Source organism: Carassius carassius, chromosome 34, assembly GCF_963082965.1.
Source record: "Carassius carassius chromosome 34, fCarCar2.1, whole genome shotgun sequence".
Lineage (NCBI taxonomy): Eukaryota > Metazoa > Chordata > Actinopteri > Cypriniformes > Cyprinidae > Carassius > Carassius carassius.
The window spans coordinates 24,479,334-24,502,340 of NC_081788.1; the positions used below are offsets into that span (position 1 = coordinate 24,479,334).

Below are 23,007 nucleotides of genomic sequence, written 5' to 3' on the forward strand. Positions count from 1 at the left end.
TTGATCCAGACTGCAGCTGCAGCCTCCAGCTGTCCGTCTCTTTCAAACAACAGCATCATCAAACAGTGCTCTTCCTTCACTCTGACAGGCTCGATGAATAATTCCATTTGGAAATTTGGCAAATTGCAAATTTCATGTGAAATTAGCCAGGAAAAAAAACAAACAAACAAAAGAGCTAAAAAAATTTAGACTACACCCGAGGGGGGGAATATACTTTGAAGTTGTTTTGATAAGATGTCTTAAAGGTGACCCAAGCTTTTATCATCTTCAGTTACCATACAGTACATCTATACTGGCCAATACCTGGCCATTTTGAGATGATCAGAATCAGTAAATAAGCTGACTAAGAGATAAGCATGATATAGGTAGTAAATGATGACAATTTTCTGTTTCAATCAAATAATCTGATTTATGGCACAGCATTTCATTCTAGCTCTTTAACCTACAACATCTCATTAAGATAAAGATGGATGCATATTATAATTTTTAATATACATAATACATATTTATTAAAATATATTTATATAAAATAAATATAAATGTCATTACCATAAATACCATTCTTTGTGACTCTATCCATTCATGTTAGCCCCTTAATCGGTTGTTGTGTAACAATGGGCACTAAGTGGTTTATTTAGATCAAGCAGCCATTCATTCACTTCATGCATGAGGCCTTGATTCACATTTTTCCTTTCTCATTGTTTCAAGCATCCCACTCAGACAGACTGTAGTTTTTCAGGAATAATTAGTCCTTTTAATCTTGTCCTAATCTGTACAGCATCTGAAAAGCACCAGCTCAGCTTTCCCCCTATGAACTTGCAGTGCAGCAATACCCCCCCCCCCCCCAACATTCCATGCCAGCCAACAGTTTCCATGGTAACAGCGGCTTTGAGGGGAGTATCACATCAGTGAAGCTCCTTCAGTCCAGCGCTGTGAGCAGATGTGTGTGCCGCACCAATCGTGCAGCTATGCACGGCGCAACCAAATGCTACGGATGAGAGAAGAGCGAGAGCGAGGAAAGAACAAATAGAAGAGAAAAAGACGAGCGCTGGTTTTCACATGCAGCTGCTCCAGTGGTTAATGAATCTCTGAGTGTAATCCAGTCCTATCCTCTGACTTCCTGTCCAGGGCTTTCTGAGTCGCAGACTGAAGGGCTCCATTAAACGCACCAAAAGCCAGCCGAAGCTCGACCGCCACAGCAGCTTCAGGAACATCTTACCGGGCTTCAAGAGCGCGGAGAATGACCGGTAAGTTGGAACCGTTCAGTTGGTTGCGTTTAGATTTGCGTTGCAGTTTAGAGTCTCTTATGGCTTCCTGTTTGTTGCTTTATTTATTTTTTATTCATCCAACACTTGAATCCACCAGTATACTGACAGCTGTCAACACGTCCTTTATGATGTGCCTTTTACAATCCATGGTTTTTCTAATCAATGTGTGACATAAAAATTTAGATTTGCCATTAAGTTAATTAACAGATCTCCCCCTGTCTGTATTACACAGCGTAATGCCTCGATTTGCAGCTTTCTGTATCTCCTTCAACGTTCATTACGTAATTCTCCAAACATTTAGCCTCTCTATTAATCTCTATTAGGATTGTTTTGAGTCATTTTTCTCCCCAATGAATAGGAATCACAGAGTGAGGAATGATTTGGATTACTTGCAGGATAAATGACCTGGCCTCAGTCTAATTTGCGAGAGATGCCTGTGAAATATTCGGCTCCCTGCATGCCGTTCAGGTTGTCAAGAGATGAAATATCAGGCTCTGGGATGCTTGGTTCATATGTTGTTTTGATGTGACTTCAATACAGTGACCTCATGTAGCAGTTTGTTTCCCAGCCTCAGGTCAGTGTGTTGCTCGTTTACGAGCTCGTAGCAATGCACACTTGCACACAGAAGTGAACAGAGAGTTTAGATATTGTGACTGTGTTTGAGTCTGTTATTCAGAAGGACTGGCCACTAACTTTGCACAATAACTGTCAACCTCACTTCTTTATGAACCTTTTTTTTTTCTTGTGCAAATAGATTAAATTGACCACAATTGGAGGCTTACTGAGGTCTCAGTGCTAATCAGATTTCTTTCCTGATTTTTCTTGCATTTGTTTCCCCTAGTTTCAGATCTTAACTGTGTTCAGATTTGCAAAGATACCAAAATCTGCAATCAAAATTTTTTTTGTGAACTCAATAATTTCATAATGTATTGCTTTACACTCTTATTGTGTCAACAATTGTCTTTTTTAATTTTTTCACATTTTTTTATTATTATTATTTATCCTTTAGGAAACTAGGAGAATCTTCTGTTGGTAGTTAAATTATGCATAACTGAAATCCGAGCTATAAAAGCAATGTCTGAGCTATAAAATATTCACCTTTAACTTAATGGTTAATGATGTGAGTTTGAATCAGGCTTCTGTTAGTTGAACCATTATTTACCATCATCCTTTCCCATTGTACCATTCAACAAATGTCAAACTGGTACATTTATTTTTTTTATCATTCCTTTATCTTTTATATTTTTTATCTCTATATTATTATTATTATTTTTTTTATCTTCATCGCATTCCACCCCTTTTGGTGAATGTCCTGGTTGCTTTTTTCAATGTAATAAAAAGTAAAAAATTGTTATTAAAAAGTCCATATGACTCATGCGCTCTATTACAAATCTTCTGAAGCCTTGCGATTTTTAAGCTGCTCTCGACTAATCATTTTCCACTTCTTTGTTGCTCTCATATCAAATCCCGTGCCATTAGTCATTAGACACTTTTGTGGTAGTTTTATGGTGCATTTTATAGTTGCATTTACTTTTATTATATTTGAAAAGTATGGGCTGTTCTGCAAAAATTTGACTTTTACTGAAGAAGGAATCTCTTACAGTTTAAAGGTGAGCAAACTATGACAGAATATTCCATTTTGAGTGAACTATATCTTTAAGTTTAAGCTATTTATCAGTTTACTACAAAAATGCACCTTAGCTTCCTAAATTCTCTATTTGTGTGGGAAAGTATTCTCATTTACCCAAAAGAGAATCTTAAGAGCATCGTCTCTTCATGGGAATTTGTTGAGTCACTCCACAGCTCACTGTCAACCTTGTGCTTCCGTGTTGCTGTGGTGTTAGCAAGTAAAAATGGCTTTGTTTGTCCAGAGATTTTATGCCTCATTAGAGCCGCATATTATCCTGGGTGGCACCAAGGTGTGTGAGCTGGATATGACACACACATACTGCTTCATAGATGCTGTGGTAGCCTCCATACCTGACTGGGTTCTGCCAGTCACAGTAAGTTAAGGGTAATTTCCTCTAGATGTGCCTGTTCAGCCTGCCTGGACCTGAAGGTTGCAAAGCCAGAGTCAATGTTGCATAGTTCAGACAGGGTCTGTCACCTCTGAAATATCTTTTACCATCTCATAGCCTTTTAGCAAAGCTTCCAAAAAGAAAACCTGTTAGTACCAAGACTATAGCGCCAACTTCAGTTACCAGGATGATCCTGTTATCAGCATTTACCAATTGTTAATGAGGGATAACAGGCCTCGGAATGTCGTGACTGACCAATCAGAATCAAGTATTCCACAGAGCCATGCAATAAAAAACAATAACACGTGGTAGTTATGTAATAATTTAAATGTAACTAAAATTTATTTATATTTAATTTAATTTATATATTCAATTTATAATAAATATATATTACGTACAAACAAATTACAGTGAGGTGGTTGTTTTGCAACAAGGTGGAGACAACAGCAGATGGGCTGATGTAAAAGTGACAGTTACAAAAACATTTTTGAAAAAAAGTTAACACGCACACATGTGACAGAAAATTTAGACACTGAAAAGGAAAATGGAAGTGAAGGTGCAGTTCAAGAGAGAACCTTAAATTATTTTGCATGACCTTTTTTAATGAGTAATGGTTATGGTCATACAAAAAATAGGGTTGTCCGTGGTACTGGGCAGGATTAGGGATGTAGAATAAGGTCATGTAGAATAAGGCATTAGGTTTAATTAGTACTAATAAATGTAGTACTAATAAATGTCTAACATTCTAGTAATACACATGCTAATAAGCAACTAGTAGTAGCAACTAGACCCTAAAAATAAAGTGTTACCTTTTACATTGTCACCTGCAAATCCAAATGGAGAAATCAAACATGACATTTAGACTTATGCGATCTCTTTACATTGCAGCCTCCAAAAAGGACATTGGCTTTAAGTATTGATTTTACTTCATTTTCACAACAACCATTATCTGAACAATAACGGCAGTGAGGTCTCTTCATCCTCATGTAATTGAACGAGAAATAAAGGAGGTGGTGTCGCCTCAGCTGGGTGATGGATAGGGCTATTCAAGCATTTTTTCATTCAGCAAAGGCCATCTTCTTCCCCTCTGGCTCACACTTCTGTGCATTTATTTGTGTTATTGCTGCATCCATCATTTTTTATCTAAAAACATGCTGATTGAAACCAATTACTGAAGCATCACGTTCTTGTTTTTTGTTTGTTTATATGTGTTTTTTTTAAGAGTCTCTTGCATCATCCTGTTGGATACAGCGTGGTTTCCAGGTCAGCCTCCCTTCATGCTTCCGGCTGTTTTGCCATGTCCCACTTAATTACAAGCCTGGGAGTCGTGTAATAGAGAGAATGCATGGCCTTGCTGCACTCTGCTAATATCAAGAGACATGCATGCCCAGAGCGTGCCAGTGTAGTGTGCACCCTATGCCACAGATTACTGTCTTCATTTCTTTTATGTGATTGTGAATGTGTGTGGGGAGTCTTTGTCTTTCTTCTCTAGACGAATGGTATATTCAGAAGCTGTTATGTTATTTGGTTTATTTAGTGACCTGTGAATTTCACAGAAGACACTCTTGTGGTCACCATCGATGTGTGAAATCCAGAGCCGGACAGTAACGGAGTACATTTACTTGAGTACAGTACTTAAGTACAATTTTGAGGGATCTGTACTTTACTCGAGTATCATTTTTGGGGAGTACTCGTGACTTTACTCAAGTACATTTAATACTTGCAAATATTACAGGCAAATATTGTACTCTTTACTCCGCTACATTTCTATCCATAACCGTAAGTACCCATTACTTCTTCGGCCCCGTCCACACGGAGACGGAGTTTAACCCAATCCAATCTCATCCGCGTCGACATGAAACCACAAAACGATGTAGTATACATGCCAGACCAGCATGTGGCGCTGTAATTCTGCCACAGAGATACACTTAAAACGGAGAAGAAGACATGGACTATGCTCATAAACCTTGTGTGTTGTACACAAACGAACATGGAACAATACATTTATTAATCTGTGTTAATGTTAGTTAATAAAAAAGACAATCGTTCAGTGTTTGTTCATGTTTTTGTTGCTGTTACGGTGTCTGATTAGGGGCGAGACGTGGGCTGATGACGTCATAGTGTCAGAAAATATACGGATTCGCTGTCCAGACAAAAACACAAAATGGCGGATCCGTGTGGACGAAACGACTATCCGATAAAAAAAATTGTGCTTATTCACAGAAACGTGTCTCCGTGTGGATGGAAAAAAAGGAAAAAATCTCAGAAACCACATTTCCCTCTCAAACGTGATTGGATTGTGCAGGCACCACTGATTGGGACAGCCTATCAGCAATCACATTCAGCTTTCCGCCAAAGACTTCATGACAGTACGTACACACACACATGCCCACACTCACACACACACAGAGTTGTCACACATAGATTGTGTATGTGAGAATGGTGTTAATTCAGCTGAAAGTATTTTCTTCTGCCTTTGCCTTTAGGCCAAAGTGAGCGGAAGGGGCTTAATACTGTCACTCAAATGAGCAGAATAATTTTTTTCCTCCTTTGTATGCTGACCTAAACACAGCTGATTAGCTGATTAGCTGATTGTCTTTAATCACTATTATGTTCTCTTCAATGCTGCGTGTATAACACGGTCAGGTTCAGAGGTGTGTCAGAACATTGCTATTATGCCTTCTTTGCTGGTTTAAGTTTATTGATTTGATTGATGAAAAAAACACAGAAACTCACATGTACACACAATTGTTAGCTGAATTTTCTTTTCTGATATTACACATTAATGTAAGCTGAGCATTTGCTTTGATGTTCTTGAGTATGTGGTGTGTTTAACACAGTCAGGTTCAAATGTGGGTGCAAAAAAAACATTAAAACTCTAACAGAGGTTTGTCAGAGCGTTGCCATTGTACTATTGCCTTGTGGGCAAGTGAGAAATTTTAAATAAAGAAAAATAATAAAAAGATGAAAATGACTTGATTTTACTTTCAATACCTTTTACATTCTCCAAGTTATTAACATTAAAATTTTTCATAACTCCATGTAGGACTTTTCTGTACATAAATGTACACACTGTGGCAGTAGTAATGCAATATTTAGAAAATTTACTCTTGTACTTTTGATACTCAAATACTTTTAAAAACAAGTACTTCAGTACTTTTACTTAAGTACACAATTGACTGTAGTACTTTTACTTGTACTTGAGTAAAATTTAGCAAGGGGTATCTGTACTTTTAATCAAGTAATAAAGCTGTGTACTCTGTTCGTCTCTGGTGAAATCTAAAACATCCCAGTAAGCATACGTATATACCGAGATAGATAAAAGAGAATCATTTAGACAGCATTATGTTGTATTCTAGCACCATATTTGTGTACAAACATCTTTTAAACATCTTAAAAAGGATTTGAGATCAGAAGTGTTACAAAAATATCTTAAGAAAGCTATTCTGACATCCATCAGGAAATATACAGCAAAGGAATGAAGATGCAAACACTCTAAAAATGGAAAATGCAAATTCCGGGTGATACAGACTTTAAAGATTAAACCTGCTGAACTCATATTAAAACGTGCAATACACTGTTATATGAACAGCTGTTGTTTCAATAGAGTTCGAGATTTCAAAGAGATAAGAGACAGAAAATGGAAGCTCAGTTGTGGATGTAAGTGTAGGAAGTGAAATTTAGTTATAATGTTCTATGACTTTAAATAGGAATTGGGTTAATATCGCGAGAATAGCGCCCCGTGATTGAGATCGCAGGAGGGGAGGAACGCGGGGTTTGTTGAGATGAGAGAGAGGGAGAGATAATACGCACTCTGTAATCGGCTGCGGTCAAGTTGGAATATTGCCTCTGATTGTTCAATAAACAAGTGTTGTAATCACCCGAGCTCCTTGCCAGTGTCCTCTCTATAGTGTGGATAACAGAACGAAGCCAAGAACCCACGACACAGCGCTGGGTAAGAACTTTAGCAAGTGAATACTCACGCGCGTTACATAAGCATAAAAAATCTTGAGAAAGCAATGCAGCTGGTAAGATTACCATTAACAAAACATGCACAGTCCTTGGAAACCACAGAATATGTAACAGGTTTTATGACCACATAAAAGCTACATTAAGCGCTAAGCATCAATTTCCATAGGATTACCATGGTACATAAGCCGCAAAGCTAGCTCAGTTTGCCATTAAATGCAAACATTGAGAGTTAAAACCGTTGTTCAATGAAAAAAAAAAAAAAAAAAAAACTGAACATATCCATCAATTCAATAACCAGTGAAAGTCCTTGACCAATCATAGAAATGCTCTGAATGTACATGACAGTAATTTTCATAGCTAATATTTGAGGTTGCCAGAGGGTCAAAAGCAGAAATATGGTACTGGTTTTAGTGAGGTATAGAGATAGCAGCAACTAATAAAAAAAATAGGTGGTGGGATAGACAGCCTGACAGATAGATGGAGTACCGGGGGGAAGACAGGGTGAGATGGAGACAAAACCAAAGGGATAGACGGACTGAAGGAAGCGAGGAATTGCACCTCTTACGTGGGTGTCTCTTTGTGAGGAATGCTGGTTTGAATTTAATGAGGCTAATCCATTACGGGCAGACTGCCACAGCCCTCACATCACATGTCTTCAAACCAAACCTAACCACCATCACCATACCCGCTCGCTGCACGCATCCCTCATCTCCTGGGAAGCCACATACTGAGGGAAGGTGGTTTCCAGTGTGCCTTTAATCAATTTTATATATAATTAATAATAAAGCTTTATTGCAGACACAGTTCCATATAACACAACATACAGCATACGAAAGGAGATTCCATAATTAGAGATTCCATAATTCCATAATAGCCTATAGAATATACAGGTTATTACACAAGTGTCGTCTCAGCCTTGAAGTGTATCTATAACAGCTTTTCAGTGGACTGACTAGGGCTTCGATTATATTGTTCACTGAATTGTCCAAGAGCACTTCACAGAGTCAGAACACATATAAAACTTCCTTATGAGCATATTGGCTTGAGCATAAATTTTACAACACTGACGGTATAGGTCTTTGTCATCCATTCAGTCATTACATATCACATGACCTAAGTATTTAACTTCCTCACACACAGCAAGAGGGCTGTCTGACAAATAAAAAGTCGGAAAAGTTGATTTATTATCCTCTTTGCTTCTAACTACCATTATGTGGCTTTTCTTAGTGTTATATTTAATATCATAATCAACGCCATATTGCGAGCAGACTTTCAGCATCTGCTGCAGCCCAACGCTGTAAGGACAGAGCAGGACAAGATCGTCTGCATACATTAGATCATTGGTTCCCAACCTGGGGTCCGCGCCCCCCAGAGTTCACAGGAGGGGCGCGGGAGCGGATATGCTTTGAGGTGAATAAAGATGCATAAAATGTTCTACTAATAATTTTATCTAAAAATATTTGTTAAAAGTTTTTAAAAAATCATATGCTAACAATGCAAATTTCAATTACAATTTCGTTATTTCGAATGTAGGCGCGTTGCGCGTGGCAAGCGCGCTCATAATGTAAGAGATGCCGGCGCAACCACAACAGTGCCCAACATCAAATGGCAAACATAATCCAAGCGGAACGAAACTGCTCGTTATTGTGTGGTTGACAGACGGTTAATCAGTTGGACCAGTGCAGCGCGAGCCGATCGTGATCATGTGACGCTGTTACTACACAGCGCTAATAAGAGATCCAGTAAAGAAAGCATTTGAATTTGGCACAGAAGTAATAACATCGCTGCGCGATCTAGAGAGAAACATTCACATTTCTCCGTTATTAACGAATCAAACAGCGCGTGGAAACCAGGAAGAAACATTGTGTCGTGAATGAACTATCCAGTGTCCAGATCTGCAACATTCACCATGGATTTACTGAAGTAACACTAACCGAACCATGAAAGTTTGGCAGGTATAGTAGGCCATAATGCCTTCAAGTAACATTACGTAGGTTTTATTTTGACATTATGAATACAATTGCTGCCCTCAAATGTTAATCTGAAATAAAATAAACCTTGGTTTATAACTACTACAATTTCATTGAATCAATTATAGAATCAATTATAGCTCCAGAATTACTCAAAGTAAAAAACATCACACTTTATTATGTTAGTTTTAATATAAAAAAAAGAAATCAAGGAAATTTCTCTGGCATTTCTTTCTTTTTGCTGTATCAAAAACGTACCGAACCGTACAGTGACACAAGTGTATCGCATCGAACCGAACCTTGAATTTTGTGAACTGTTACACCCCTATATATGTATATATATTAGTGCTGGGAAAAAAATTAATTGCATCCAAAATAAAAGTTTGTGTTTGCATAATATATGTGTGTGAACTGTGTATAATTATTTTGTATATAAATACACGCATATGCATGTTTTAATTTTTTTTTTTGCATGTATATACATTTATACATAATTTATATTATATATAATTATAAATAATTTATATATAAATAAATAAAAATATTAAATATATACATGCATATGTGTGTATTTATATATACAAAATAATTATACACCGTACACACATATATATTATGCAAAAAAAAAACGTTTATTTTGGATGCGATTAATTTTTTCCCAGCACTAATATATATATATATATATATGGGGGGTCACGGATTGTTAAATATGTACATAGGGGGGGCCCCAAGGAAAAAGGTTGGGAACCACTGCATTAGATGATTAACAACAGTGTTGCCCACAAGACACAAGACCAGTTTTTAACCTATTTAACTGGTCTGACAGTTCATCCATATAAACATTAAATAAAATAGGAGACATAATGTCATGTCCGCTGTCTGATCACCCCGTTCTTCGGTGTGTGTGTGTGTGTGTGTTTTTGTATATGTCTGCATTTCGTGTGCACATGGTGTTTTGTTTTGGTTTTGATCGTTCGTCTTGCACCTATCTGTGGCGTTCCTCCCTCCCCCTCATCACTACAGTTTCCGCTTCTAATTGTTTGACTCCGCTCACCTGAATTCAATGTCTGTTCATCTCTTGCTCTATTTATTCCCGTCTGTCACGCCTATCGGTGCCAGATCGTTGTTCGACAATAGTCCATGTGTAGCCATTCTGTCTGATCCTGTCAAGTCTTGTTCTGTCGTGCCATTGTTTGCTGCTACTGGTTTTGTTTTGTTTTTCTATTTTTTCCCCTCCCTCATTTCTTAGACCGGGCACCGGCATACTTCAGAAGAGTTTTTGTTTGCTTCGTCACTGGCTCTCTCGTGGCTTCCTCCTCTCTCTGCTCTCTACGCGGCCGCGCCGTTGGGCACCCCCTGCCGGGTGTTTATGCAAGGACATTGAAGTCTCTTATTTTTCTGTTGGACCTTTTTCCTCATTTCCCGGCCTGTTTCTGTTCGATTGGAGGAAGTCTTTTCTTTTTGACTTTTTGAATAAATTGGTCTCACACTGTAACCTGCATCTGTGTCCAGTTGTGTTCCTGACACATAATTCCTCCTTGTCTCACTCCGTTACTGACATGAAATGGAGCAGATACAACATTGTCCCATTTGACCTGAAATGTTTGATGGGCATATGTAACGACTGGGTGAAGGAGTGGCAGGAAGCAAGTGCGAGGTTAGCACAATTTAATGGAGACAATGATACAAGACACTACTGAGACCCAAATATAAAACTGGGAGGAATACACAGTCCAGGATGGTGGCGATGGGTGAAGTGTCCGGAAGGCGGAGGTGAGTTGGCAGCAGGAGAGGGTGACACGGGAACTGCAGGGAAGCGAGCCGAAGGTAAGTGGTGTTGCTTGGTGGTGGGTTGCGTAGAGTGGACGGGGTTCCAGGGAGACACGGACATCCAACGCAGAAACACACAAGAAAGCGAAGCATAGGTCACAAACATGAATCAACGCTCTCACAAACACAAGACGCTAGACAAGCCAATATATAGGGATGAGTAATGAGTGACAGCTGTTGCTTATGACATCAGCAGAGATGCCCACAAACTAATCAGTGCTGACGCGTAACACACAGACTTCACCCACAAAGTGGAAAACCTTGAGATCACGGTTTACCAACCATGACAGTACCCCCCCCCCCTCTCTAAGAACGCCTCCTGGAGTTCCCAGAAGGGCCTACCTGCTGATTGTAATCATCAATAAGGGAGTGATCCAGTATGTCCCTAGCAGGTACCCAACTCCTCTCCTCCAGACCGTAACCTTCCCAGTCCACCAAGTACTGGAATCCTCGTCCCCTTCGTCTCAAGTCCAGAATACGATTCACCGAATAAGTCAGTTCCCCATCTATGAGACGCGGCGGTGGGGGAACCGGGGTAGGCGGATTAATACGTGAATAAAACACGGGTTTAATTTTGGACACATGGAAGGCAGGATGTATTCTCCTGTACGCTGGAGGTAGTTTGAGGCGGACTGTCACCGGACTAATGATCTTGGTGACAGTAAACGGGCCAATAAATTTGGGGGCTAATTTGTTAGAAACGGAACGGAGAGGAATATTGTTAGGAGAAAGCCACATGACGTAAACGGGAGGCTTTGAACGGTAGCGATCGGCCTTGGCCTTAGTGGGCTCCCTCATCCCGAGCAGAGTTTTGTGGGCTCTTGTCCAGGTGCGGTGGCAAATCTTGACAAATGCGTGAGCGGAGGGGACCGCGACTTCAGATTCCAGACTAGGAAAAACTGGTGGCTGGTAACCTAAGCTGCACTGAAATGGAGAGAGGCCCGTGGCTGACACTGGTAATGAATTGTGAGCGTACTCCACCATAGAGAGGACGAAGGATTCTTGGAGACTAAACATCGCAACGTTCTCTCTAAATCTTGGTTGGCTCGCTCAGAATGCCAGTTGCTCTGGGGATGATAACCCGAAGACAGGCTAACCATCGCTCCTAACAATTTACAAAATTCCTTCCAAAATTTGGATATGAATTGGGATCCCCTGTCAGAAACCACGTCTACCGGGAGGCCATGTAACCGAAAGACGTGATCTAGGACAGTGACCGCTGTCTCCTTGGCTGTAGGTAATTTGGGCAAGGGAATGAAATGTGCCGCCTTCGAGAACCGGTCCACTATGGTCAAAACGACCGTCATGCCATTAGAGGGTGGGAGGGCGGTAACAAAATCTAGCGCGATATGTGACCAGGGTCTCGAAGAGACAGACAGCGGTTGAAGAAGCCCATCTGGAGGCCGTTTAGATGACTTACCACTGGCGCAAACTGAGCAAGCCAAAACAAAATCGTGGACGTCGCGAGCCATAAGTGGCCACCAGAATCGTTGTTTAACTAAACCCTTGGTTCGGCTTATCCCTGGATGACAAGAAACGTTAGAGCCGTGACCCCACTGAATAACTTTGGACCGTAACTCCTCCGGCACAAATAAATGATTCGGTGGGCAACCGGGCGAAGGCATTACCCCTTCTAAGGCTGTCTTGACCTTCAAATCGACCTCCCATACGAGTGTTAAGATGACTATTTTCTCAGGTACAAAAATACACTCGGGAGTCACTGGGCGGGCGGAAGGATCAAATAGACGTCACAAAGAATCGGGTTTGACATTTTTGGAACCCGGGCGGTACGACAGAGTAAAATCAAAATGACCAAAAAAAAGTTCCCACCGAGCCTGCCTGGAATTGAGTCTTTTGGCAGTTCCAATGTACTCTAAATTCTTGTGATCGGTCCAAACAATGAAAGGTACCCCTGACCCTTCCAACCAGTGACGCCACTCCTCTAAAGCTAATTTGACAGCCAACAATTCTCTGTTACCAATGTCATAATTGCGTTCAGCAGGAGATAAATGGTGTGAGAAAAACGCGCAGGGATGCATCTTATCGTCCGAGGCAGCACGTTGGGAAAGAACTGCTCCTACCCCCACCTATGATGCGTCGACCTCCACCACGAACTGCCGTGTGGGATCAGGGGCTACGAGGATGGGAGCCAAAATGAAGCGGCTCTTGAGGTTGGTAAATGCAGTCTCGGCTGCATCCGACCACCTGAACGGAGTACTGGGGGAGGTCAAGGCCGTCAGAGGTGAGACTAGTTGGCTGAAATTAGGAATAAAACGTCGATAAAAATTGGCGAACCCCAGAAACCACTGTAGGGCCTTACGGGAATCTGGAGATGGCCAATCTATCACAGCCTTAACCTTGTCAGGATCCATACGTATTCCCTCGGACGAGACGATATACCCTAGGAAGGGAACAGACTGTGCATGGAATACACATTTCTCCGCCTTGACAAAAAGCCCATTCTCGAGTAATCTCTGGAGCACTCGTCTGACGTGTTGCACATGTTCCTGGAGAGATGAAGAAAAAATCAGTATGTCATCCAGGTAAACATATATAAACTGATCTACCATATCTCTCAACACGTCATTAACAAGTGCTTGGAAAACCCCTGGTGAGTTGGAGAGCCCGAACGGCATCACCAAATATTCAAAGTGCCCTCTAGGGGTGTTAAAGGCGGTTTTCCATTCATCCCCCTTCCTGATGCGGACCAAATGATAAGCGTTACGTAAATCCAATTTTGTGAATACGGATGCTCCCTGTAACCTCTCGAAAGCTAAAGACATCAACGGCAATGGATAGGTGTTCTTTATCGTGATGTTGTTCAGCTTTCGGTAGTCAATACAAGGTCGCAGAGAACCATCCTTCTTACCTACAAAAAAGAATCCCGCCCCCGCTGGAGAAGAGGAAGGGCGGATGAACCTCAATGCCAAGGAATCAGAAATGTATTTCTCCATGGCCTCCCTCTCCGGAATAGAAAGAGAGTAAAGCTTGCCTTTAGGCGGAGACTTACCTGGAACTAAATCTATAGCACAGTCATAGGGACGATGCGGAGGAAGAGAAGCAGCACGAGACTTACTGAACACCTCCTTCAGGTCCAAGTACTCTGCGGGCACGTTTGATAACACCATGGTCTCCTTCTGAAAGACAGAAACAGGCACAATAGGACAAGCAGAAACCAGACAAGACTCATGACAACTTTCACTCCACAAGGTGACTATGTTGGAACCCCAATCCACTCGTGGATTATGTTTGGTTAACCAGGGGTGACCTAAAACAATGGGAGCGACAGTGGAGTCCATGAGATAAAAGGATATGGTTTCACTGTGGTTGCCTGAGGTGAGCAGAGTTGTGGGTTCAGTGTAGTGAGTGACGTGTGGCAGTTCCTGGCCATTGAGTGTGGTGACATGGATGGGATGAGACACAGGAAGGACAGGAAGGTTCAAGTGACGTGCAAGGAGAGAGTCAATGAAATTACCTTCGGCCCCAGAGTCCAGAAGGGCATGACAGTCGTGAGTGTGGTTCTCCCACCGCAGTTTCACCGGAAGGAGAGTCGAAGATGTGGTTGAGGACTTCCCGGCAGAGATCCCACCTGATAGTAGCCTCAAACTTACTACCGGGCTGGCTCTTTTACCGGGCATGAATGGATGGAATGCTCCGAGCCACCGCAATATAAGCATAGTCCTTGGGACCTCCGCCGCTCTCTCTCCCTCCGGGAAAGCCAAGCTTCGTGATCGTAGACGGGACTGACAATGTTGTCTCGACTCGAGCGGCCCCTTTCCGGAGAGACGTAATGGCGTGTTGGACTGGCTTGTCTACCCAGGCGATTAATCCGAGCGTCCACCTGGAGTGCCAGGTCGATAAGGCCGTTGAGCGTTGGGGGCAGCTCGAGGAGGTAGATCTCCTTCTGAACACAGTCGGCCAGCCCATGCAGGAATCTATCCCACTGTGCCACCTCGTTCCACTGGCACGCGGCCGCCAGGGTGCGGAACTGAATGGAATAATCCGCCACCGATGATTTCCCTTGTCGGAGGTCCGAGAGCTGGTGAGCGGCCTCCCTGCCTGCCGCGGCTCGATCGAACACCTGTTTCATCTCTTCGGAGAGGGCGTGGAACGAGGCGCAACACGGATGTTAATTTCCCCCCCGCCGTCCCCCATAAGGCGGCCCTGCCAGAGAGTAGGGTAAGAGCTAACGCAACCTTGGACTCTCTTGTCGCGAAGGTGCGGGGCTGCAATGCAAAATGCATGGAACATTTGTTAAGGAAAATCTTGCAAAAGTTAGGCTCACCGGAGTAGCTGTCTGGCGCGGGAAGTCGCGGCTCTGGCCGGAAGTGGTCCTGGGAGGTCTCCCGGGGGACGGGCGGTGCAGTGGGCGCAGTGGGAGAGGTGAGTTGATGGATCTGCTGGGCGAGCTCGGACACCTGTGTCACCAGCGCTTGGATCGCGCGTCCGGTGTTAGCGATGCTCTCCTGCTGCTGATCCATACGGTTGACGCTGTGATGAATGAATTCGGAAAGTGAAGTGGTGCTCGCTGCTTCCATGTTGGGTGAGAGCGTTCTGTAACAACTGGGTGAAGGAGTGGCAGGAAGCAAGTGCGAGGTTAACACAATTTAATGGAGACAATGATACAAGACACTACTGAGACACAAATATGACACTGGGAGGAATACACAGTCCAGGATGGTGGCGATGGGTGAAGTGTCCCATGTGAAGTGTAATGAAAAGTCATGTCTGTTAAAGTTGGAAAACCCTGTGATTCAATTTCAGTCAGGATAAGCTCTAGACTTTGACTGAAACCCTTTGATTCTTTACTTTGGGGTGGTGTTGGCACAGTGGATAAGACACACGTCTTTGGTGTGAGAGACCCGGGTTCGAATCCACTGTGAGACACCAATGTGTCCCTGAGCAAGACACTTAACCCCTAGTTGCTCCAGAGGCGTGCGACCTCTGACATATATAGCAATTGTAAGTCGCTTTGGATAAAAGCGTCAGCTAAATGTATAAATGTAAATGTAAATGTAAATGTGTCCGGAAGGCAGAGGTGAGTTGGCAGCAGGAGAGGGTGACACAGGAACTGTGGGGAAGCGAGCCGAAGGTAAGTGGTGTTGCTTGGTGGTGGGTTGCGTAGAGTGGCGGGGTTCCGGGGAGACACGGACATCCAATGCAGAAACACACAAGAAAGCAAAGCATAGGTCACAAACATGAAACAACGCTCTCACAAACACAAGACGCTAGACAAGCCAATATATAGGGATGAGTAATGAGTGACAGCTGTTGCTGATGACAATTAGCGGAGACGCCCTCAAACCATTCAGTGCTGACGCGTAACACACAGACTTCACCCACAAAGTGCAAAACCCTGAGATCACGGTTTACCAACCGTGACAGCATACCAAAACACTAAAATTATTATTAGTTTTATCACACTATAATTATATATACAGTACAAACCAAAAGTTTGGAAACATTACTATTTTTAATGTTTTTGAAAGAAGTTTCTTCTGCTCATCAAGCTTGCATTTATTTGATCAAAAATACAGAATTTTTTTTTATATTGTGATATATTATTACAATTTAAAATAATTGTTTTTAAATTTATTATACTTTAAATGATCATTTATTTCTGTGATGCAAAGCTGAATTTTTAGGATCGTTATCACATGATCCTTTAGAAATCATTCTAATTATGATGATTCATTATCAAAGTTGGAAACAGTTCTGCTGCTTAATATTTTTTCAGAACGTTTTTAGGATATTTTGATGAATAAAAAGTAAAAAAAAAGAAAAAAAAAAGAAGCTATGTTTTTAAAATATAAATATTTTGTAATAACAATAATACACTACTGGTAAGTAATTTGGGGTCAGTAATTTTTTTTCTTTCTTTTTTTTTTAATAAAATCGATACTTTTATTCAGCAAGGATGTGTTAAATTGATAAAAAGTGATAATAGAAAATATATTATTAGAATATATATTATTAGAATTTTTTTTAATTTTGAATAAATGCAGTTCTTTTTAACCTTTTATTCATCAAATATATTAGACAGCAGAACTGTTTCCAACACTCATAATAAATCAGAATATTAGAATGATTTCTAAATGATCATGTGATAGACTGGATGTTACATGTGACACTAAAGGCTGGAGTAATGATGCTGAAAATTCAGCTTTGCATCACAGGAATAAATTGTTTTTTTTTAAAGTATATTCAAATAGAAAACTATTAAAACTTTTGGTCTGTACTGTAAATATATATATATGTATATGTATAGCCAAGACTTTAGGCTTTTGAATATAAAGAGATTAAAAAAAAAAAAAAAAAATCTCTGATATATTCACTTAAGTAAAAAAAATGTGACAACTAGCCCCGATCTCCCCTTTGGCTTTCTGCAGTTTCAATACACTTAATAGCTAAAAAGGCATCTATTTAAAGGAACAGTTCATCTTTAAAAAAAGAAATACTGGTGCTGTTTAAACTCCCGTAGAACATTCCAAACCTGGATGCTTTCATTTTCCTAGGAATGCACAATATATTGGGATTATATCGCTTATTGGCCATTGTTAAATTTTTGTTTTGTCTTCATTTTATGCTCGCTTAAAGTTAATATATAAATATTCTTAAAGTTTAATTGCACTGTTCTATTTAATCTTTAGCAAATTAATATTCTTTTTCAAATACAGTATGTTTATAATGTCTAAATTCAGTTTTTAGATTTAGGCTTTAGTGTTTTATTTTTAAATTATAAAAAAAGCATATTATTTATTACTTTTTTATATTACTATTATTATACATTTATCTCTGTTTTATCATTGAAGGAGATTTGTTTTGGTTTTTTTGACAGAAAAGGCCTTGACACAAAGCAGCATTAATTCAGTGTTTCCTAAAGTTTTCTCTTTGACCCAGTGGTTCAATAACACTTTTTATTGACAGCATTTTCCTCCTTGTCTTTATTTCCCACTCATTTGGAATGCTTGACATGGTGCATTATAGACGGGCCTGTGGATGATGTATAGTAATGAAATTCTTGTAAGCAGAGCTGTGTTTGACATCTTCACAGACAAGGACAGTGACCTCTCTATCCCACAGATCTTTATTCGGAGGAATCACTGAATTTCATTGTTATGATGTGAAGTAATGCTTGAGCCAAAGGTCTGAATAACCTTCCTGATAAAACAACTTCCAGCTGAATGACTCCTGAATTTAAATTCAACACAGTATAGATGGAGACACTCAGGAATTGTTAAAGCAATGCTTCGAAGTCAATTCAAGCTAAGCTGTATTGACAGCATTTGTGACATGCTGTTGATTAATTCAATAAATTATTAAAGAAATAAGTTTTATATACAATATATTATATACATATATGTACCGTATTTTTTGGACTATAAGTCACACCTGAGTATAAGTTGCACCAGTCCAAAAATACGTCATGACGAGGAAAAAAACATATATAAGTCGCACCGGACTATAAGTCGCATTTATTTAGACCCAAGAAACAGGAGAAAACATTACCGTCTACTGCCGCGAGAGGGCGCTCTATGCTGCTTAGTGTAGACTACAGGAGCACTGAGCAGCATCTCTGGCAGCATAGAGTGCCCTTTCGCGGCTGGAGACGGTAATGTTTTCTGTAAGTTAATTTCTCTCGGTTCATGTCAAATTAATTTTGATAAATAAGTCGCACCTGACTATAAGTCGCAGGACCAGCTAAACTATGAAAAAAAGTGTGACTTATAGTCCGGAAAATACGGTATTTCAGAGGCAGTTAGCCAACCTCTTTCAATTTGTTCATTGTCTAAATTGTGAAACAGGAAAAACGGAAGAGGACTTTTGGTTTGGGCCAACAAAAAGTATTGAATTGAATTAGGGATTGCAGAATAATGTGATAACCTTTTAAATTTTGTTCTATTTCTTGCACTAAATAGAATTTGCAAAAGAGTGATGGTGCAATTGAGGATAAAACTGAAAAGATGGATTGCAATTTACATTTTAAAGGATGGCTTAATCCTGCACTGCTGTTTTGACAGCAGAAAATGCTGTTTATCTCTAGTAGTGGGTCTTTTTGCAATGACCATGACCTGCCCAAAATTGATTTACTCTAGGAAGAAATGTCTTTCTAATTCACACTCAAATCCAGGAGGATAGGAGAAAGGGGAGCAGCTTGAACACAGCTGTCATTTCTGTCACCTGATTCTTTCTGTGCATTGTAAAGTGGTTGAGATGAGGCCAGTCATTACACTGCCGTCACTCACGGCCTGTCAGCGTCCCACAGATCCCGCCCCGACAGCTCATCAGCTTCTGGAATTTTCTAAACGTCTGTACCATACAGCAGACCAAAAACAAACCACTGCAAGCCGGAAATTGTCAGTCAAGTTCTACCTTTTCTAGTTAAACCCTTTTTTGATACAAATTAAGAGTGAATGAGCAGTTGTAATGCATGCTAAAGGTGGCTTATACAACATGTGTAAGCTGCACATACTAATTTTGGTTCCTATATTAACAGGCTACACCATTCAAACTAAGCACATAAACAGCATAATGTGGCAGAAGTTTAGCTACAAGTGCAGTTTATTCGTATTTCTCCAATTGATTAATTTATTCTAAATTTGGTAGCTGTTAAAAAAAAAACAAGTAAACTACACAGTAGAAAATATGTAAAAAATAAAAATACGGCACAATATACTTTTAATACAGTATTAAGGAATTTTCTCTGTTTATTTTTTACAGGTGTTTATCTGTATTTAGAATTTTGCATTTCATTGCAGATAATTGCTAGTACATTTTCCTTTGTTTATTTTTATTTTTGTGTGTTCACTTTTTTTAACAACATGTGAATACTTTGCACATTTCTGTGCAAATTAATTATATTTGCAATATTATATAATTATAATGCTATATTCGCCCACTGCTCGAGTTCAGTTTAATTTAATGGTGGACTGCAGTCTTCAAGTCATTCCACAGATTTTCAGTGGGGTTTAAAGGGTTAGTTCACCCAGATAGCAAAATTATGTAATTAATAACTTACCCTCATGTTGTTTCAAACCCCTAAGACCTCCGTTTATCTTTGGAACACAGTTTAAGATATTTTAGATTTAGTCCGAGAGCTCTCAGTCCCTCCATTGAAGCTGTGTGTACGGTATACTGTCCATGTCCAGAAAGGTAAGAAAAACATCATCAAAGTAGTCCATGTGACATCAGAGGGTCAGTTAGAATTTTTTGAAGCATCGAAAATACATTTTGGTCCAAAAATAGCAAAAAAGGAAAAAAAAAATCTGGCTTGGCTCGGTGTTCATCTTCAGTTCTCTCTTCACAGCAGTTCAGTCAGTGTACTGTTTGAGTGCATGCATTACTCCGGGATATTGGTTTGTTTGATCTCAGAGGGAGTGTCAGCCACTTTAAAAAAGTTAACAGCTTAAGTCATTTGTGGATTAATGCGTATTAGAGATGCGAACCGTTTAAAACGATTCAGTTCGATTTGGTGAACCGAATGATTCGTTCGCGAACCGGATATCCAGACTGCTTTGTTTTGAACTCTCTCACACAACAGATACGCAAGAGAAGACAATGCTGAATAAAGTCGTCGTTTTTGCTATTTTTGGACCAAAATGTATTTTCGATGCTTCAAAAAATTCTAACTGACCCTCTGATGTCACATGGACTACTTTGATGATGTTTTTCTTACCTTCCTGGACATGGACAGTATACCGAACACACAGCTTCAATGGAGGGACTGAGAGCTCTCGGACTAAATCTAAAATATCTTAAACTGTGTTCCAAAGATAAACGGAGGTCTTACGGGTTTGAAACAACATGAGGGTAAGTTATTAATTACATAATTTTGCTATCTGGGTGAACTAACCCTTTAAGTCTGGGCTCTGGCGAGGCCATGCAAGGACATTCACCATTTTCTCATTCAACCGCTGTGTGCTCAGTTTTGCTGAGTGCTTTAGGTCATTGTCATGTTGGAAGGTAAACCTTCTTCCCATTGACACATTTCTGGCAGAGGGTAGCAGTGATTCAATAATTTTTTTTTTTGACATGTTGGTGTTATATCTTTCACTTGGATGTTATAAGTTGTCAATAGTCAATACTGCTGGATAAAATAAAATCTGTGTCCATTTCTTTTCAGGCTGCAAAGCAACAAAATGTGATTATTTTAAAGGGATGATTATTTTCTATACCCACTGTAGATCTGTTTATGCAACAGAAGCACAAAGCACAACACAAACCTGAAGTTGTGCTTAGTATGTATTACACTTTACTTACAAGAGCTGTGTGAAATGGTCTTAAGTGTGTAACTGTGTTTGGCAGATTCACTCGAGTTCATGGATCAGTGACAAATCAAATTACCAGATAAGCCTAGTAAGCTGCAGTTCTGCTTGGCCACTGCAGTGGTTTTTATATTCTACCTACACCTATTTTTAAATGGCCACTCATCCAGACGCACATGAAATGTGCATTATGGCATTTCTTCCCATGCTTAGTGAAAGTGAAGTGACATTCAGCCAAGTATGGTGACCCATACTCAGAATTTGTGCTCTGCATTTAACCCATCCGAAATGCACACACACAGAGCAGTGAACACACACACACACACTGTGAGCACACACCCGGAGCAGTGGGCAGCCATTTATGCTGCGGCGCCCGGGGAGCAGTTGGGGGTTCGATGCCTTGCTCAAGGGCACCTAAGTCGTGGTATTGAAGGTGGAGAGAGAACTGTACATGCACTCCCCCCACCCACAATTCCTGCCGGACCGGGACTCGAACTCACAACCTTTCGATTGGGAGTCCGACTCTCTAACCATTAGGCCACGACTTCCCACGAGTGAGATTCACTCTCGTTGAGACTCTCTGTGTCTGTGTAAAGCCCCTTTCACACTGCGATTCTGGAAAATACACGGATAATGTGTCCCGGCAATTGTTCCCGGGTTGCTGCCAGTGATTACTTGGAATATGTGCGTGCGTTCACACACAACCCGTAAAAGTCCCGTAAAGACACGTGACATCAGGCACGTTAACTTTCACTTAAGCTGGTGAACTATCTCAGCATTAGCGCGGAAAGTAAGGAACTAGCTGATCTCTGCTTCATTACAGTTTGCATTACGAATTCATTACGAACGCTGATCTGTCTTCAAAACACCCACTAAAAGAATCGCACAATAACGAGCGTCATCACTACAACACCCCATTTACGGCATTAGTTCTGGCTTTTGTTCACACACACCGCTCATTCTGGGACTGAACCCGGCAATGTTACTAGGTCCCCTACCCAGGATCAATCGCGGAATCAATCCCGGGACGTGTTTGCGTTCACACAGATGGCGACCCGGCAATGTTCCGGCAATTTTCCGGGTCCAACATGCAGTGTGAAGGGGCTTATGTTAACATTTAACAGTGAACTATTCTGATGATGCTTTAAATTTTTTTCTGGACCTTGACTTGTGTAATTTACTTGGCAGTCTATGGGACAGTCACAAGCCTCCCAGTTTTCATCCAAAATATCTTAAATTGTGTTCTGAAGATAAACAAAGCTTTTATGGGTTTAGAACAACACGGGGGTAAGTGATTAATGACAAAATTTGCATTTTGGGGTGGATTATTCCTTTAACATCATAAAAGCAGTGCTAAGCCAGATCCAGGGCCGGGTTTCATAACCCAGGGTTAAAAGTGGTGTTTAGAACGGCAATAGCCCAGGGTTAAGCACAGTGTGAAAAGCCCTAAAATGTTCAAAAAAAAAGTTCAAAATTAGTATTTCTAATGTCTTTATCAATTTGGCCTAGTTCAGCTTAAGGTTATATCTAAAGAACAATATGATGGCTGATAAACAGGCAAAAACCTAATTCTGTTGGAGTGAAATATATGTACAGTATGATACAAAAAAAATCTGTACAGTAACATAACGCAAGAGTTTATGAAAATTCTGAGTAGATGTCATTGTTTTGTGAAAGTGAGTCC

General features: G+C 40.5%; 1 protein-coding gene across 4 annotated transcripts in view; it reads left to right on the plus strand.

Moving 5' to 3' along the window:
* The window catches only part of LOC132114823 (disabled homolog 2-interacting protein-like), a 99,812-nt gene that overhangs the window by 34,117 nt on the left and 42,688 nt on the right, over window positions 1–23,007 (plus strand). For all 4 annotated transcript variants that reach the window (XM_059523169.1, XM_059523167.1, XM_059523168.1 and 1 more), the window contains exon 3: window positions 1,129–1,247. In XM_059523169.1, the coding sequence (XP_059379152.1) occupies window positions 1,129–1,247 (119 nt within the window). The remainder of the gene's footprint in view (window positions 1–1,128; window positions 1,248–23,007) is intronic.